At 34.6% G+C, this 20,409-nt stretch overlaps 1 protein-coding gene across 2 annotated transcripts in view; it reads right to left on the bottom strand.

Moving 5' to 3' along the window:
- LOC106873101 (protein shank) overlaps positions 1-20,409 on the bottom strand; it is a 152,164-nt gene that overhangs the window by 77,235 nt on the left and 54,520 nt on the right. For both annotated transcript variants that reach the window (XM_014920328.2, XM_014920327.2), the window contains exons 3-7: positions 7,250-7,321; positions 6,052-6,177; positions 5,851-5,922; positions 3,367-3,475; positions 1,361-1,518 (exon numbers count right to left, since the gene is read on the bottom strand). In XM_014920328.2, the coding sequence (XP_014775814.1) occupies positions 1,361-1,518; positions 3,367-3,475; positions 5,851-5,922; positions 6,052-6,177; positions 7,250-7,321 (537 nt within the window). The remainder of the gene's footprint in view (positions 1-1,360; positions 1,519-3,366; positions 3,476-5,850; positions 5,923-6,051; positions 6,178-7,249; positions 7,322-20,409) is intronic.

The raw sequence follows: 20,409 nt of genomic DNA, 5'->3' as shown, positions 1-20,409 counted from the left end.
TACAGAAATAATATACATCAACTGTTAGACCTCTTTATATTATATCTATTTATTCTAAAACATTTATCAGAATAAATACATATGTAAAGACTGTGTATTACATACATACGTACCAGTAACTCATAGAATAGAAAATTATATGAATTACTGGTATGTATGTATGTATGTATGTAATACACAGTCTTTACATATGTATTTATTCTCATAAATGTTTTAGAATAAATAAATAGACATAATATAATGTCTAACAGTTGATGTATACTACCTCTGGATCCCCACCATTTTCTTCTTGCTGTATAAATTAAGGGTAAAACCACTTTTTACCCTCGCCCATTTTTTACACTCAATAGCGAAATTGCCATACAATAACCAGCACTTGGGTATTAATAATTGGATACACTACCAGTGGTATATTGGGTAGTTACTATCCTTTAGTTGGTTGGATTCACAACCTCTAACTCTCACTGAATATATATATATATATGAATAATCTTAGTAAACATGGAAAAAGTTTATAATCACCTTTAACTTATAAGTTGAGAGTAAAAAGTATGTTTACATTTGTTAAACAGCATATTTATGCATTATTACAAACCCAAATAAAAGCTAATGATGTATGTATGTATGTATGTATGTATGTATGCATGCATCCATGCATGTATGTGACATAAACTCTCTGAAATTTATACCTTACTTTTACATGTTTACACAATAAATTTCGTTGCTGGATATTCATATTTACAAATCACCATCATCATCATCTCCTCTAATTTTCAGTGTTATGTTAGAATTATTTATATTCATAAATCCACATATCTGGAAATCTAGATGATCCCAAATGTACTACTGTATCATTAGCTTTCACTTAACCTTGCAGCTTACAAAATATACTGATTTTATATTTTCAGCTTATTATAAGTTATTGGTTATACATCTTTCAGAGATTTGGAAACATTTTCTATATTTAAAAACAAATTTCAAAAGTAACACTATGAGTGGGTGCTGAAAAGTTTCTGGCTTTGGGTAAAAGAAAATATAGAAGATCAGTTAATTATGATTTTATTCAACATATTCCCCTCATGGATTCACACACTTTTTGCAGCAGGCCTCCAGTTTTTCTAAGCTCTGTAAAAGAACTCAGAAGGTTGAGCCACCAACCAGGCCTTTCGTGATACCCTTAAAGCCAGGAACTTTTCAGCACCCCACTCGTATAAAATCAGTAAGTACTCTATCATATCATTCTGAACAATCTCAGGTTTTTTATCTCACTAAAATTCATAGTTTGTATTTTAGGTGCATGAAACAGGAAAAAAACAATTGTCACTTGAGATTTGCATGTATATTAAGAAAAGGTGCCAACCTTTATTGATTCATGGTTAGAACATATGGCACTTTTATGCATAGGTGTGAAACCATGTCTATTTCGAAAATCCATATGGGCTCCTCCACTGACCAAAGTAATAATCATACTGCGACACTTATCTGAACCAAGGGTACATGATAATGTCAAAGGAGTTTCTGTAAGAAAAAAAAGAAAGAGAAACAAAGTTGAATTTAAATCATGAATTCAAAAACAATTGGAATTTTCTCAGTAACTATGGCGAGGCTCTCCGTCGATTATGACAACTAGTTTTTCAGTTGATACAATCAACCAAACAGCTTGCTTGTGAAATTAACGTCTAAGTGGCTGAGCACTTCACAGATGTGCGTATGCTTAACATAGTTCTCAGGGAGATTCAGCATGACACAGAATGTGATAAGGCTGGCCCTTTGTATTACCGGTACAACTCATTTTTGCCAGCTAAATGGACTGGAGCAATGAGAAATAAAATGTGTCTTGGTCAAGGACACAAGATGCCTCTGGGTTTCAAACTTGTGACCTTACAATCATCAGCCAAATACCGTAACCACTAAGCAATGTGCCTTCTCTCAATAACTATGATGAACCTATAAACTCTAAAACACTGCTGGTATTTGGTACAATGTTTAAATCAATAAAGTTAGAAATAGAGTGTCATCAGCATTTGTGCTGTCATCATCATCACCGTTGCTGCTAAACAAAACTTCATCTAATCCATACCAACATGGAGAGAAAAAAATGAACATAAAATGATAATGGAAGAGTAAGTGGGATCTGCCTCTGATACTCTCTCCATCATCATTTTCATGTCCATTCTTTTTTTCCATGCTGGTATGGTTTCGGTCAGTGGTTCTCAACCGGGGTTCATATTTTGTTGTTAAATTTTATGTGTAATAAATTAGTTACAATACTTCAATACTTAAAATATTTTAACTATTTTTATTTATACAATTCCTGATAATATCTAATTATAAAAATATGACAGGAGTTTTTTAAACATTGAATGGCTGTGGAGTTCTACCCAAGTAAAATGGGAATTCAAAGGAATCCATAGGTTAAAAATGATTGAGAACACTTCTTTAGATGAAAATTTGTTGAGGCAGATTTACTACAATTGACTGGATGCTTTTCCCACTTTGCTGCAATGGGACTGAACTCGAAACAAAGTGGTTGGGAAACTAACTTCTTAACCATACAGTCATGCCTGCACCAGCATGTGCAATGATATTAGTGAAGATTCCAGAAAATGAGGGAATTAAAAAAAAACAAAACAAATATACTTCTTCAACACTAGTCAGATATGAAGGTAGTCAACAGAGATTGTTGAAGATGGTACAGATTAAAAATAAGCTCTATAACTGCTAGTTCTGTCATGTCTAGTTATAACTGTATTTGATGATAGCAATGTCATAGAAAGGAACAAGTTTTTCAACATCAAGATTTATCATTTGTTATTCAGGGGTTTGTTTGATTTATTTTTTGGCAAGTGATGTCCTTAAATTATTTAAGACAAATATATTTTTAATCTAAAACTTAGAGAACAGAGAAAAATACATGAATATGACAAAATGATAAATATGGAAATAGTCAAATACTCATTAAGTATTCTTTTAAAAACACTAATATTACACACGCTGAAACAGTATATTTTGTATACATAGTAAGTGGTCAGTCAACTTGAACATTTTAGAAATGAAAACTACACAGGTTTGTTGAATTACACAAGGGTTACAGAATACAAAAAAAAAAAAAAAAAAAAAAAAAGAAGAGAAGTTCAGTCAGGTTCAATATTTTACCTGTTTGGTAGCAGACTAGTAAATCAAGTTAGGCCTAACTATTGACTGAATTAAAATGTTCTGTCACAACCAGACTAGAGGGAGTAGAGAGCATTCTGAAAATATCCCCAGAATTGGATCTAATTGTTTAGTAAATAAAATATTTGTAAATGAAATACAATTTTATACTCTAAATTAAATTAAGGTAGTAAATTATTTGAAATTTCTTACCTCCACTGTCTCTATCAATATAGTTTGGATCAAGTCCTTTTGTGAGAAATTTATCCACTTTTTCTTTATTTCCATGTTTGACAGCATCTATAAATTGTTTCAAATTAGCCTGGAAGAATAACATAAAATAATAACAGTAAATAATATAGAACAGTAAATAAAATATAATCCTAAATCTAGTACGCATGGAGTTATTTTTCACTCCCATTTATTTTTAATCAACATTAAAGTCTCAATCAATAAAATCTATCTGATGACTCATAAAATAATTTTTATTGGCTCAAACTTCAGGTTTTGTCACCACCATAGGTTAAACAGGTTTATGTCTTCACTTTTACCTGTTAATACAAATAGAATGGATTCACAAAATTACAACCTTAAACATGAAGTAAAAATCTCTCATTAGATTTTTCTTCTTCACTTTCTTACTAGTCCCCACTAAACTACCTATCGACCTTATTAATATCAGGCTATGAGCTTGATTCTATTTGGTAGGCTCTGACACATCAAAGTAAAATGCTAGACAAAAATGAGATATATACGTTTCCTGATATACAGCATTAAGGTGTGGTGCAGTCAAGGTGTCTAAGAAAATTAAGGAAAACATTAACTTTTTAACTTTTTTTTTGTAGGGAGGGATTTGGGTCAAAATATTTCTATGCATTCTATGGGAAGATAGAAATATTGATTTCAAATTTTGGCACAAGGCCAGCAATTATGAGGGGAGGGGTAAGTTGATTATATTGACACCAGTGCTCAACTGGTACTTATTTTATCAACCCCTAAAGAACGAAAGGCAAAGTCAACCTCAACAGAACTTGAACTCAGAATGTAAAAATGGATGAAATGCCACTAAGTATTTTGCTCAGAAGTATGTTTACAATTCTGCCAGCTTGCTATCTTAATGGAAGAGAAATATTGTAACAGGTGAGTGGCTGAATAAAAAAAGCAAGTAATTGGTCAGTTTCACATGTATCAAATTTTGAAGAAATGAGGAAAATATTGACACAGAATGTAAGAATTGGGATACAAGAGAAGTGGTTGGATAATCTGTATTAAATGGGGATAAATAAACAAAAAGCAAGTTCATTAACAGAAGAAGAGGATGCAGAGGCAATAAAATAAATAGAAAGAAAAAATGCTAAATGATAGGGTATGTTTGAATATGAAGGTAAATGGAAGATTGCTTCAAAGTGTTTTGTTGCATTATAATTGAAAATGTGGTGGTTGCTGTTTCAGAATGTGGATATTATTCAGGTGTAAAGCATATTCATATATTGTAAAAGGTTAGAAGCTGTTCAAGGTTAAAATATTTCTTTGTTCTGCAAAGGAAGCTTGGTCCTTGTGGTGTAACTTGGGATATGTTATAAATGTATGATTGCCACAACAAGGTATCAGAGGTAGTGAAGAATGGCATTTTGATGAAATGTAATAGTTTCAGTTTTGAATTATTCACAAGTAGAAATGCAATGTTAATGGTTTATTTCCTGGAGATGAATAAAGTTTGCATTTTGATGTTGTAGAGTAAAATTAAATTGTCAAGTCCCTATTGTTGGATGCATTTAATGGAGAACATTATCATCTCTTATTAGCAGGGCTAATAAGAGATGATAAAATATGTGTATGAATAAAGCATGTAAACAGAAGATCAAAGGGAAGTGTAGACTATCAATATATTCAGTATAGAAATATATGTGTTAATAAGGTACAAAAAGGTTACACAAGCAGTTAGTGTTTAATAGAATTTATGGTGAGGCAACTTTGCCAAATGATTCTTATTAGACATGTTTGAAGTCTTTTATGAGACTGGCAAGAGTCACAACTGTTCTTTCATCAAAACTTTCAAGAGGAAGACATCCCTAGTTTATAAGATAAGTGAAGTAGTTAGCATGGATTGTCACAAGATCTGACAAGTTTGAAGTTGGGATGATTGAAGAGAACTGAAAGAGATGGTATATTGGAGAGAGGTAAGAGTTATTTGATGACAAGGACTAACTAAAGAACGTTTGTTTTCTTTGAGGTGGATTCCATACCATACCATACCATACCATACCATACCATACCATACCATACCATACGATACCATATGATACCATACGATACCATACGATACAATACCATACCATACCATCAAGGCCAACTATTTAGTCAGAGTATTTGAAGGTGCAAATATTTGGGGCTGTGAACAGAGAAGGAGAAGGGGAGCTAGGAATGGAATATCTAGGAGAGAATCATTACATGCATCAGAAGTTAGGTTCAGTGCTAAGGAGGAAACTTTATGTACTGTTTAAAAACAAATACAAAACACCTGTCTTGAAGAATGGAGAATAGAATAATTCTCCAAAATTGAATGAAATGTCATTGTCAAAGGTACATAATGTTTTGCTAAAATTGGGAAGGATTCAGAGCATCTACTGGCAAACGAAGGTCTCTAAATTGTGAATTTATTAGGAATAAATAATTACTTTGATGCTTTATGCTTACTTTATTATGTATTTGCTTTAGTTTCCTTGTGTTGAGTTCCATACTTCTGTAAACACGACGTTTAAACTTGAACTGAAAAATCCAGAAAGAATATGAATATAAATCTCCAAATCTTAAAGATTACAATGTTAAGATGAATGGTTTTAGAAAAAAACAACAAAAAAACAATCAAAATAAAACAAGAAAAGTGTACAAACTTACTTCCAAGTATCCAATAGGACCTGACAAAGGGTATTCTCTGAGCAATCTTTCTTCATCAAGAAATTTCCCAGCTTTACCATTTTGGGGAGGACAATACAACCCATAGTTGTAGCCATCACGGAGTTCCTTGGAAAACACAGAAATGTTGGCTAGTTACATAAGTACAAAAAGTCAGAGACTTAAAGAGCCTATAACACTCATACTTTTCTCAAGAACAATATACAGTGAAATGACTGGTTACCATTAAAAATTAAAAACTGCAAAATGAACTTGGTTTCCTAGGAGTTCATTTGCACATTGAAGAATTCACTTAAATTAAATATTGCAGGCAATATGCAGGGTTGTGTAATATGATGTTCATTTTGTAAGTACCAAGTTTCAGGTTTGTCCCAGTGTATGACACCTTGTGTGGAGGTGCAATGGCCCAGTGGTTAGGGCAGCAGACTCGTGGTCATAGGATCATGGTTTTGATTCCCAGACTGGGCGTTGTGAGTGTTTATTGAGCGAAAATACCTAAAGCTCCACGAGGCTCCGGCAGGGGATGGTGGTGAACCCTGCTGTACTCTTTCACCACAACTTTCTCTCACTCTCACTTCCTGTTTCTGCTGTGCCTGTAATTCAAAGGGTCAGCCTTGTCACACTGTGTCACGCTGAATATCCCCGAGAACTACGTTAAGGGTACACGTGTCTGTGGAGTGCTCAGCCACTTGCATGTTAATTTCATGAGCAGGCTGTTCCATTGATCAGATCAACTGGAACCCTCGACGTCGTAAGCGACGGAGTGCCAACAACAACAACAAATGACACCTTGTGAGAGAAATTGGTAGACAGAAATTTATGGAAGCCTATCTTAAACACACCCACCCACCTGATTTATGGATTCTTAGATGGAGACACAGACACACATGTATGCATTTGTGCATGTGTGTGTGTGTGTGTGTGTGTGCATATTTAATTTTTTTTTAGTTTATTTATTATGAAGTTCTCAAAATTCCTAGGCAGTGGTAATCATGTACAGCTTTAATTCATTCTTTATAGAAATCATCAGCATGATATAACCAGGAATTTACTAATTAAACATTTTAAGACTGAAACTAGTAAAAAAAATAAGCATTCATAAATTGAACTAATTAATGTTAAACAATGTTCAAAGCATGAAGCAGTGTTCATAATGTTATCACAAAAATATGTTACTTACTGATCCAAAACTGGCAAGTATTTGCTGTTTGGCATGCCAAACAGATTCACCCAACTGGAACTGTAGGCATTTCTAAAATAAGTACAAAAAAAGAGAGAAAAAGTAGTAAAATGTAATTACTATTTACTAGTCTATTAAATGATTTCAGAAAACTGAAAAAGAATTTTTAGAAAAATTTGCAAAATATTTCAAGGCAAGATTTTTGTCAAGTAGAAAAGAAAATCTGAGAGCAATTAGTTGATGTCTACCGTTACAATTTTTGAATAGAAGAAGAAACTTCAGCTAAAAATAGCTTTAATTAATATTCTTTCTATTATAGGCACAGGGTCTGAAATTTTTTGGGGAAGGAGCTAGTCAATTTCGTTGATCCCAGTGCTCAACTGATATTTGTTTTATTGACCCTGAAAGAATGAAAGACAAAGTTAACCTTGGTGGGATTTGAACTCAGAACATAAAGCTAGAGCAAATGCTGCTAAGCATTTTGTCGGACATGCAAATGCTTCTGCCAGATCGATGCCTTAATATATATTTAATTAATTGTTGTAATCCTTTAAGTCAGATTGTGATAACACCCACTTTGGTATAGCAGTATAGTTGTTAGACCTGTAAAGACATGACTATCTAATAACATCTACTTCATGCTCTCTCCCTATACTGACTGACATTGCCTTATTTATAGCAACTAGCATATATCACTCGTCACATGGGAGGGGTGTACCATTTTTACTATTATCCCCATAACATCTCTTAAGTTTTTCTTAGGGTTTGTCATTTTATGTCTTTTATTAGCAATAATTTTTATATCACCCCCACCTCCAATTTTTGAGTTTTTTTCTTAGTTATACATTTAATATTTTTTTTCCATTTAACACCCACTTTCAAGAACTTCGTACATTTTCTTTTTCTTATGCTTGTACTCCTGGGTTCAATAATCTGTAAGTGGCATTGGTACCTGAAAAATATCATGTAACCATTCCATTGGTTCTTCCATTCTCTTGGGTTTGCTCTCAATGAATCTTTTTTTCAGTTGGTTCATGTGTCTCTTGTATACACCTTTTCCACTTTTTACCAAGAATAGCATTTTTCCTACGTTTCCCAACTCTGTTTTTCTTTCTTATATTCCCTCACAAATACCTTCCCACCAATTCTGAAAAATCTTGCTGTATTGGTCCCTCGCAATTTTTCTTTTCTTGCCAGGTAGCAATTTATCGAAGACTGATTTTATTTTCCTCACAAACATCAGCTCCACTGGTGACATACCTGCTAGTGTATTTGGATTTGGTGTCATGTGGTATACTCTTAAGAACTCTTGTAGAGCTACCTTATCTATAACTTCCTTATTTGACTTTCTTAAGGGTCTCTTGAATGTATCGACAAAGTGTTCTGCCTGTCTGCTAAATCTGGGATGGTATGGCACAGTAGTTACATGTTCTACCGCAACCGTTTTACAAAACTTTTTAAATTCAAAAGACACAAATTGTGTTCCACTGTCAGACGCTATCATGTCTGGGATGCCAAATCTTGCAAACAGCTCATGTAAAAAATTTGTCACAGTTGAGGAGGTTGGTTTTTTACACTTACAAATTTCTGGCCATTTAGAGAAACTATCAACTACCACTAAATAGTATGAACTGTTTAGAGGACCAGCGAAATCAATGTGTAGTCTTAACCATGGAACATCTACTTTTGGCCAAGGTTCACCTTTTATCATCGGTAATTTTTCCACAGACAGTATGTTCTGTTTTGGTTTAAATACAGGTGTTGCACTTTGTTTTACTGAAATTTTTGTTTTTATTTTTGTGCCACAACCCAGTTCCTCTGAGAAAACATCTGGAAATAAATGTTTTATTTTCATTTCAGTCCCTCAGCCTCATTCAAATCTTCAACTGAATCAACTATATTCCCACTCAAAACACTTATGGTCATATTCCACAATTTGAACAATTCCATCCACTCTGTATTGAACAGATTAACTGAATTTTTTAGCACATATTTTTGCCATTTTCATTTGGTCATAAAATGTTACTTTACACTCAAATTCACTGACAAAATACAATCTTTTGCTTGTAACACCACGTGCAACTTTTGTAGATTTAATTATTTTCAGCTTACTGACATACTTCCAAGTTTCTTCGTTTACAATGGTAATATCACTTCCAGTGTCTAACTGCATTTTTACTCTGATTTTTTAATTTTCACATTTATGAATTTTCTCTTTGTTATATTACCATTTTCTTTCGACGACATACTGTTTATTCTTTTTTCTTTGTTCCAGCGTTTTGTCAACTTGGTTTTACAGTGTGTTTTTATGTGTCCAACTTTTCCACAATGAAAGCATTCCGCTTTTTTAAATGGACAGTTTTTCCTCAGGCATAGACCTCCACATGCAAAACATGGGTTTTTTTTTCTCCTGATGCTTGTCCTGTTTGTACTGTATTTTAGTATACACTTGATTTCTATTCTGCCTATTTTGCACTTGTTTCACTTGGGAGCAATCTTTAAGTTCAATTTTCTCTGTGTCATGTCTTAAATTTACTATTCTTTCACACTCTTCTGACACTTGTTGTAAGGTTACAGCTTGGTTTTGTTCCAGCTTAGCAAGAATTCTTGTTCCAGCTTAGCAAGAATACTTTTGCTTCAGCTTCTGCAGTTAGTCCTCAAGTAAATATCAGGCACTTGAACATGTCTGGCATTAATTCATCCAGCTTGAACTTTTCACATTCCCTGTTAACTCTACCATCATATGTGATGTAGTCCTCCTTATTGTTCTTTTCTAGGTTCAAACATTTCCACTGTGTATTGAACAACGAGCTTTTCTCACTAAAAAGTTTACCCAGTATGTCTACTGTATCTTTAAAGTGTATGTCAGAAAGTTTTTTTTCAGGAGAAAGTAATTGCTGTAATGCTCATGTTCTCCTGCTGCCAGTTTTCTTGAGATGAAATGTGTTTTCATATCGTTGTCCCAATCTTTGCACTCTTTATTGAAGATTTGTTCATATTTTCTATAGTAAACCTTGAAAGTAACTCCTTTGTCTGGCTCATACTTAAACTCTGTTATCAAGTTCGCAACATAATCTGCTGAGAACATTTTTTCAGTATTTCCTGATGACTTATTCTTCATAAATTGCAGCATTTGTTGCTGTAATAATGATTGTTGTTGTTGCTTTTGTTGTTGTTTTTGCAGTTGTAGCTGCCGCTGTTGTTATTCTTTCAGTTGTTGTTATTGCTTCAGCTAGTGTTCTTGTAGTTCTAACTGGTGTTGTTGTTCTTTTAGTTACTGTTGTTGCTGTTTTTGCAAATCAAGCAAACCAGCCAACAAATTTTCCATAATTTTATGATTTTTTTATACCATAAAATTCACACTAAAAACTTTTGTGAATTTTGTAACTCCTTGTGAGTTTGTTAATTCCTCATTGACCCTGTTGTAATCCTTTAAGTTGGATTGTTATAATACCCACTTTGGTATAGCAGTATAATTGTTAGACCAGTAAAGACACAACTATCTAAGAATGTCTACTTCGTACTCTCTCCCTGTACTGACTGACATCACCTTATTTATAGCGACTAGCACATAGCACTCATCATGTGGAAGGGGTGTACCATTATTACTATTATCCCTATAACGTTAATAAAAATTTCAGAAATGCTAATTAACAGAAATAAATACAGTTACCAACAGAGATTTTAATTAAACAAAACTTATAAATTGAAAACCTAAGACAATGCAACAAGTCATATACCAGAGAGAACTTTCATAATATTATCAGTTTGCAGCCTAAGGTGGTGAGCTGGTAGAGTCATTACCATGCTGGGTAAACAGCTTAGCAGCATTTCAGCAAGTTCTTCACATCGAGTTCAAATGACTCCAATGTTGACTTTGCCTTTCATCCTTTTGAAGTCAATAAAATAAGTACCAGTTGAAACACTGGGGTCAATATAAGTATCCCGATCACTTCAAAATTGCTGGCTTTGTGTCAAAATTAAAAAGAATTAATAGTTTTCAACCTGTTATTGTATTTTTTCTTTTACTGATTAACAAAAAATAAAAAAATAATAATCCCACGCTGCATTTTTAAAATATCTTAATTCAGTATTCCAATATAAACATGGCCATTTAAGCCAATGCACTATCAATTATTTCACTATGCTTAGATAAACATAGTCATTTAGACCATAACTTCAACAAATAATTGGTATTAAAACAGAAAGAAAAATGAACTATTTAACAAGTCAATTCTTGTTTCTCTAAGTTTGGTGAAGCAGAAGTATGTATGATACATAGATGGAGTGTTCTTAAAGCTCTGATTGTATTCAAAGAATCCAGTTATCTAAGGATTAGTCCCTACTGATAGAAACATAGCTCTGTGGCTGTGTGGTAAGAAGTATGCTTCCTAACCACATGATTCTGGATTCAGTCCCATTGCATGGCACCTTGGGTATCTTGTGCTATAGCCTTGGGCTGACCAAAGTCTTGTGAGTAGATTTGGTCACTGGAAACTTAAAAGGAGCCTGTTGTATATGTGTGCATATGTGCCTTCATGTCTGTATTTGTCCCCTACCACCACTTAATTGCTGTTGGTGTGTCCATGTCCCCATAACTTAGTGGCTCGGAAAAAGAGACCGATAGAATAAGTACCAGACTTTAAAAAATATAAGTACTGGGGTCAATTTATTCGACTAATAACTCTTCAAGATGGTGCCCCAGTATGGTCACAGTCTAATGCCTAAAATAAGATAAAAGGAATAATAAAAAAGATACACTAGAATTATTCCATGATATTATAGTCTATTGTAACCGAACGATGAATGAGAATGGCTGGACACGTAGTAAGACTTCCAGAAGAGAGGCTTGCCAAAACAGCCATGGGCTGGATGCCACTGGAAGGTAAGAGAAAAAGAGGCCAGCCAAAGAAGACATGGCATAGTACCTTCAAAGAAGACCTATGCAGACTGAACATCACCTGAGAAGAAGCATACCAGTTGGCCAAAGACAAAAAAAACTGGCAATCACTGACTGCCCGATGTGCCACTCATAGGCACCAATGGACCAAAGAGAGAAGAAAGAGAGATGATAGTCTACTAGATGTGCAAATACAAGTGTAACCAAAATCAAATAGAAAATATGTCAAGATTTGTTCAGTGACCTTTGTGTGAAGTTATTGTTACTTAATATAATTAATTAATAATCAATATGCAATAAGATTTTAATGCAATAAATGAAAACACATTTATTAATATTGTTGATGTGTTATAAGATTATAAACTAGATAATTATCTATTTGAAATCATAGCATGGTAATAATTTCTCAACCAATTAGCTTACATATTTCAGAAATTGATATTGTTCTAATAAGGTTTTATATTGTTTTTTTTTTGTCTTTTTTTTTTTGAAGAAAAGCATGAACCAACAACAATAACTTGTTTCACTAATCTATCAATTAGAAAAAGAAAAAAAGAAAATGCCAATCTGTGACGTAATATTAAAACAGTTAATAGGTTGTATCAAGTGTAACACAAAATTATACTTAAGGTCGGTTTAGAGGAAAATGATAGCTACTTCAAAGTACATTGAGGTTATAGATATAAACCAAAAAATGAAGGGACCATGGCTATTAGAGCTCTGTGAATTAAGTGATTTAACCATTTGCGTCTTCAGGAAATTTGGCTTGCTACCTTTTCATCTACTACAAATGTAAACTCAAACCAGTTAGACTTCATATCTCACCAGGAGACAAAATAAACAGCTGGTTTCATGTACAAAGTCCTTCTGCAATACAGAATATATCATTCAACATAGATGAGTGATTAGTAACATCAGGATAAGAGCTAGATGGATTCAGACAAGACGATCTGAAGAAGAAAGATATGAAAACTGAAAGATTGTTCAGCCATTCATGCAAGAACAAAGACGTACTTGGTGATGCTAACGAGAAGAAGGTGGGGATAAAAATGAATGTACAGTGTTTGCAAACCAGTTTAAACCGGTCATAGAAGAAATGTTTAATTGAACTGAAACACTAAACAGAACACGAAATGAATCTGAATTGAATCTATATCAAACTGTTATTATATTAGAATTTGGAGTGAAGTATTTATTTTTGGTGGTTTAATGAAAGTTGAAGATAGGGTACAAAAATATGATGATGGTGTGTGTGTGTGTGTGTGTGTATGTAGGAGTATATGTAAGGAGAAGCAAGTTAGGCAAGTTGATATGCAAAAAAAAAATACATTTAATAGAAAAAATGTACATATGTTTACAGAATGGTGTTTAAACTTCATTCTGTCAACACCTCAAATGTAAAATTCTTCCCTGAAGATGGAGGCTGGTATTATCCAATGATCAAATCAATTTACAATCATTATTTTGGGCCACCAAGCCCCCAGAAACAGCTGTTGGACTCGTAAAACTCTTATTCAACCCTTTTAATACCTGATATCATTTCTGTTCTGTCTAAGTTGGACCTTTTTATATGTAAACATATGTACATTTTTCTACTGAATGTATTTAATATCTTTTTGTATATCAACTTGCCTAGCTTGCTTGTTGTTACATTTACTCCCCTACCTGCTCAAGTTTAAATCTCTTGAGTACTATGAAGTGTATTCTATACAGAGAATACCTGACTCTTCATATATATATATTCATGCTAGCATGGAAGGCAGATGTTGATAATGATGATGATGCTGTATAGTTCAAATTTACAGAAAGCAAAAGATAAAGACAGGTGAGGGAACAACAAGCAGGTGTATTAGTTTGACACTTGGGAAGAATGGAAAAATTTTTGACATTTTGAGTCTACGCACTTCGACGGAGAGGACTGAGAGGAAAAAAAATGGAGAGAGACCAAAGAAAAAAAAAAGAGAGAAAAAATGTGTAGAGATTAACAGTTCAACATGATGAAATGTTCATCATCTCCCATGCTGGTATGGGCTGATGGTTTCACAAAATCCAATGGGCCCAAGGAGAGCATTGCACTCCAGTGTCTGCTTTGGCATGGTTTCTACAGTTGGATGTTCTTCCTCATGTCAGCTACTTTACAGTGTGTATTTGCTGTTTATTTTTGTGCCACCAGCACTATCAAGATTGCATGTAACTTGCAAGGCTACAGGCCCTGAGAGAGAAGTGGTCAGCTTTATGCTATGGGATGGGGGGGGGTTAAAGTATGAGATAAGGTGGGGAACAGAGCAGGTTCTTATAGAGGAACAGCATAGCTACTTGCAATCAAAAGAGAGGGTAAGAATAATCAGTATGAGCTGCAAGCATACACACACACACACACACACACACACACACACACACACACAAACACACATCAGATGTGTGCAGTTAAACTGACAGTGAAACAGGAGCAGTAAAGTTAAGATGAACATAAAATATGAAAATAATGAGTTAAGGAGAGTTACCAACGAAGAAAAAACATGTTCCCACCAGAATTATAAACTTCATGATCATCACAAGGATCAGCTAGAGTGGAGATGAGACAAAGGATATTGATTAATGAAGGAGTTTTTGTAGAAAAATATGGGATTGTTACAACTGGAATGTTTTTGATCATAGATTGGCTCTACCAGGGCTGAGCTGGAGCTAAACAACAACAGTTCTAAGAATATAGCTTGATTGATTTCTATATGAAATGAAGAATGGCTATTACCCTGATTTCATTAATTACCTCAATATAGTACATGTGTCTAGCCTATTGATTCCAGCAGGTTGAAATGCTAATAACCAATCAATAACATTAAGTCCATGCACTATTATAAATCTCTAGTATATTATTTACTAAATGATTATGCTGGATAGCATTCAGCCAATTAAGTTAACATCTCAACCCTTTTATCAATTCAGACTTTGCATTGTGAGGTACTTAACCAATATGACAAGGGACCAAGATGAGTGGTGATTCACTGTGCTCAAGAATACCCAACACTCATGGCAAAAACGAGGACCTAAAAACATTTTGCTTATACCTATATATGCTGGGCCATGACCTTGTATCCAATCTGATCTATTAAGCATTCTTCACATCACATCCTCCTAACACTTAGTCCTTCCATCATTCTTCTAACTATGGCACTATTCAGCTGGTGTAATCACTTGATAGCAGAATCAGCTCAAATTTCATCTCCTTTGTTTGTACTACCAGTTTACATTTTTCTCTCCCTGAAACTACTGCCATTTTATATCCATCTCCTATTCTCCTTTTTGCTCACACTATTTTCACCATTCACACTGCTTTTGTGACTTTAGTTATGTCTCCCTCTTCTCTGAGCTACAGCTCAGGGCTGCCATCTCATTTCCAACACCTTATATCTTCTATCATTCCCAATGCTTTTTATGTTGTTCCCACTAAAATTATAAACCTCATAAGCATCACAAAATTCAGCAAGAGTGGATATGAATCAAAGGATATTGATTAATGAGGGACATTATTGATATCCCAATTCATTAATTGCCAACCTTATGTACCTCTGATTTCCATCTCTGTCACTGTACATCTCCCTTCCTCATTCCTACACCTTGCACATCATCCCCCTATTTTCTTATCTGTTCACCTTCTTGAGTCACTTCTCTCTTGATTTACCCCCTACATCCATAATGACATTTGCCACTCTTGTTCATTGCTAACTACATTCACCTCTATCCCCATCTATAACCATTTGTTATTTTCCTCTCAAATTCTTATGAAATTAACCACCCTTTCCCCTGTCCTCGATCCTATCCATACCCTCTCCTATACTTACTTTCTTGTACCTTGAGAATTTGCCCAGACACCTCACTACCATCATCTTTATCTTCTAATTAGTTGCTCCTCCCCATCCTTATATAATGTGAGGTAGTCTGGTATCTCATCTGTAGCAAGGCACCCATGTTTGTCTCTCTGTTATACTTTAGTCTCTCAACACCTGGTTTAAAGCTTCCTGTTGCCTGTCTTGCAAGTTATTCGGCAACCTCACTTGAGCTAATGGCATGAAAAAAGCACTCAGTACACACTGTCAAGTGGCTGACATCAGGAAGGGCTGCCAGCTGCAGAAACTATGCCAAAGCTGACATAGGAGCTTGATGTAGTCTGCAGCTTGTTGGATCCTGTCAAACCATCAAACCCATGCCAGTATGGAAAATGGACATTAAATGATGGTGATGATAATGATGATGACATGTAAAGTGATCAAGCACTTTGATAAGTAATTAAGAAACTGAAACATAATAAAACAAAACGAAAAAAAAAAAAGATAAATGGAAAATTGAGGAAAGAACAAGGAAAGAACTGGTCAACTGACTTTCAACAGGCAGAGTGTAATCGACAAGATTGGAGATGTATCATAATATTTTTAAATGCTTTCTAGTATATACCATTACAAAATAAGACAAACGTGAAGAAGCAGATTATGTGAGTGTTTTAGGTGACTTATGATTCTTGCCTCATGCAATAGTTTCAGTTTCAAAATACAATATCAGATTTAGTCACTTGCCAAACGAGTACAAGTTTATAAAATACTGGGAAACATTAACTAAATGTTGTTTCATTGAAATATTGTTTAAAGAAGATGAAAGCAGTCAGGAAAATCTGTTTGACTAGTAGCACATCTCACTAAAAAGGCTAGAACTAGAATTTCTTGTTAGCATTAAAAATAGTCCCCTATGAAAAACAAACAAGGTAATAAATACAAAAAACAAAAAAAGGAAATATCATTTTTGTCCCTTAAACTTTGTAAACAAATGAGTGTTAAGCTAAAGTGTTTGAAAAGGTCAGGTACCTCTTGGTAAAAGGAACAGGCTATATGAATTTCAGGTTATAACAACAAAACTTTTATTGTGTTTATTAAATTATCTCTAGCAAAATTCCAAGACGAATTTCCTGAGAAGGCAAAGAAGAATTTCTTATCTTCAACTTCATACTGTGAACAATAAATATCTATCTTCTATTAAATACTAAAAGTAAATGATAAACTTTGCAATAATATTTATTTTATAACTAGCAAAGATGATATTTGCTAGCTGGAACAGTAGTAGTCATTGTAAGAGGTCGACAAAGAGTATTGTCTGGAACACACATACATCATTATAAAAATTTATCACAAAATGTAAGCAAAGGGCACAAGTGAATGTGCATTTAATTTTTTGAGTTCATATACAATAGCCAAATAAGATGAACTTTAAGATTCAGCAGTTCACATTTACATTACAAACTGAACAATTTTGATGTGCTAATTTTTAAAACAATGTTGAATGTACTTATATCTTTAAACAATGAAAGCTGGATTAACAAAGGCAGCCATCCAAACATCATCAAAGGACAGATTAAGTTTTGAGCATTTAGTAGTAATAAAAACTGAAATAAAAGATTTTTGTTTGTAACAAAATATGATAATACTTATCAGTAAATTAAGGCAGTTTTAAATTGAAATTGATAAAAGCCATAAATGAATGTGAATACACCACTATAAGGTGTTTCCTCATCTCTGGCAGCTTTGAGTATTTAAAAAGTCAAAAGATACAAACTTAGATAGCTAAAGGTAAATCGAATCATCATGATAAGTTTACATCCAGTTTCCTTGCTAGTGTAGGGTGGACATGTCATCATGATTGAATCAGTTTTTGTTTGGAGTCACTGCCCTCCTACATGGATCTACATGTTCTCCTACATGAGCTAAAGGGCTGTCTCACTTGTACAATTTACTTTTGGCTTGGTTTCTAAATTGGATGCTCTTTTTATAACCAACCACTTTACAGAGTGTAAAGAATACTACAAGGTAGTATGTCTGAGAAGTTGAACAGAAGAGAAGGAGGGTGAGAGAGAGACAGAAAGAGAGAGAGAGAGAGAGAGAGAGAGAGAGAGAGAGAGAGAGAGAGAGAGAGAGAAAGAGATAGAGATAGAGAGAGAGAGAGAGAGAGAGAGAGAGAGCAAAGAGAGAAGAACCAAGATGGGTGAGCAGGTGAAGCAATCCTTTTATGGACATGTGATTTTAAACTACATTCTTAGATGGCTATATTATAAAATTGAAATAAACCAAAAGAAAAAAATAGTCAAATGGGAAAAGAAAACTAAACAATTAGACAGTTTCAACATCATTGTATTATGTAATTAAAAGAATTTAGTTTCTTTTTGGATATCCATTGTTTTTCAATGCATGTAGATAAATGAACTAATATCATTCCACCCAAAATATGACACCATACTGATTTTGCAAATGAAGACAATCAGTTGTAATTCACTGAGTATGTGGATAGAACTCACCACAGCATTTGTTTTGAGTCTTTACATTCTGAGTTAAAATACCATGAAAGTCAACTTGATCTTTTATTCTTCTGTCGGTCAATAAAATATCAATCAAGTACAGGTGCTGGAAGAATTCACAGTTCCCCTTCCCCCAAATTTCTGGCCAAACAACAATGACGATGTAATGTTTCTAATTCAGACAAAGGTCAGCAAGTTTTGAAGGGAGGGTGGGGTTATAATTGACCCTAGTATTTGACTGGTACTGTATTTTACTGACCCCCCCCCCCCCACCTCCTCACTCTCCAAAAAAGGATGAAAGACAAAGTTGACTCCAACTCTTGCCAGGGTCAATTTTGGTCTGAAGAAATAGTCTATGCTCTTACTTCCTCTGGCCAAACATAGCTTTCATAGGCTCCCTACAACCAGTGAGACTGATGCGGTTAACATTCCTAGTGACAGCGGAAGGAAAAGTATGAGTGTGGAGGTGATACTAGAGAGCTGACCTTCTGGGAAGAAAGGATGAGCCATAGTTTGTATTGCAGGCTGAGAACATAATATGGATGACAAGAGGTGGAAAAAGTTTAAGTTGGGAGTACTTCCGTGAAGGTGGTTTGAGACTAACTAGTGTGTTTGACATGGTTAATGTTCCTCTCTTGACAGCTGCAAGTCAACAGCTGGAGGGAAAACATGGGGTGGGGGCAGAGGATTAACATTCTGTGAAAGGTGGGGGGTGGGTCGTGCATAGGGACTAGTGTGAGACCTGGATCAGTGAACATAATATGAGTGACAGGAAGAGGAGAGATGAGTGAGTTGGGAATCCCTGACAGGAGGGGGTATGAGATCACATCAACTAGCTTTAAAAAGCAGAGGCCAGTGTATGGGCAGTACAAAGGACAGAAAAATGACACATGTCCATGAGTCAGAGGGTATGAGATGGTTTGGCAGTCATTTTGGCGCTGCCTATTTGACATTGCTGTTTTGATTTTGACTTATTTGTCATCAAACATTTTAACGTTTCTCTCTCCCACCTCTATCTTTTTCTGTTTATTGTCATTATTGTCATCATTTAACGTCTGTTTTTCCATGTCAGCATGGGCTGGACGGTTTGACAGAAGCTGACCAGCTGATGGGCTATTCAGGCTCCATGTCTGTTCTGGCATGGTTTCTATGGCTGAATGCCCTTCCTAACACCAACATCTTTACAGAGTGTACTGGGTGCTTGTGAGCATATTTATCTTGATGTGTATGAGCAGAAGGAAAGTGTTTATGTCAGTCGTGTTCACTTAATAAATTGTAATGTCACTCTCCCCTCCCCCTCTCTCTTTCTTTTTGTATATATATATATATTTCTGTATGCATGTATATGTATATCTGTGTGTCTCCAGTGTTAAAAAGTGCTGTTACCAAAACAGGTTCTGTGCTCACTTAGCCATGCCAAATCACCAGCACCCAAACAGCTGAGCCCAGTCGTCTCATTCTGGGCCAAACGTTGGAGTGTGTTGTTGAATGGTTTCAGATTTACTAATAAAGTGAAAAGTAGTGTTGGTAGAGATTTCAAGTGTTGTCTGGGTCAATAGATAACAAACATATAGTGGGCAGGTAGTTAAAATGATAAAAAATGATAAAAATTACATAGTAATTACATGGTACATTGTGTTGTTAAGCAGATGATATATATGAGCAAAATATTGCTACACGGATATCACATGGCATGTAGTGTTGGCGTAGGAGTGGCTGTGTGGTAAGTAGCCTGCTTACCAACCACATGGTTCCGGGTTCAGTCCCACTGCGTGGCATCTTGGGCAAGTGTCTTCTACTATAGCCTCAGACCGACCAAAGCCTTGTGAGTGGATTTGGCAGACGGAAACTGAAAGAAGCCCGTCGTATATATGTATATATATATATATATACATATATATATATATATATATATATATATAT

The sequence above is a fragment of the Octopus bimaculoides genome, chromosome 19, assembly GCF_001194135.2.
Source record: "Octopus bimaculoides isolate UCB-OBI-ISO-001 chromosome 19, ASM119413v2, whole genome shotgun sequence".
In the NCBI taxonomy this organism is placed as follows: domain Eukaryota; kingdom Metazoa; phylum Mollusca; class Cephalopoda; order Octopoda; family Octopodidae; genus Octopus; species Octopus bimaculoides.
This window is presented reverse-complemented; position numbering and strand designations above follow the sequence as displayed.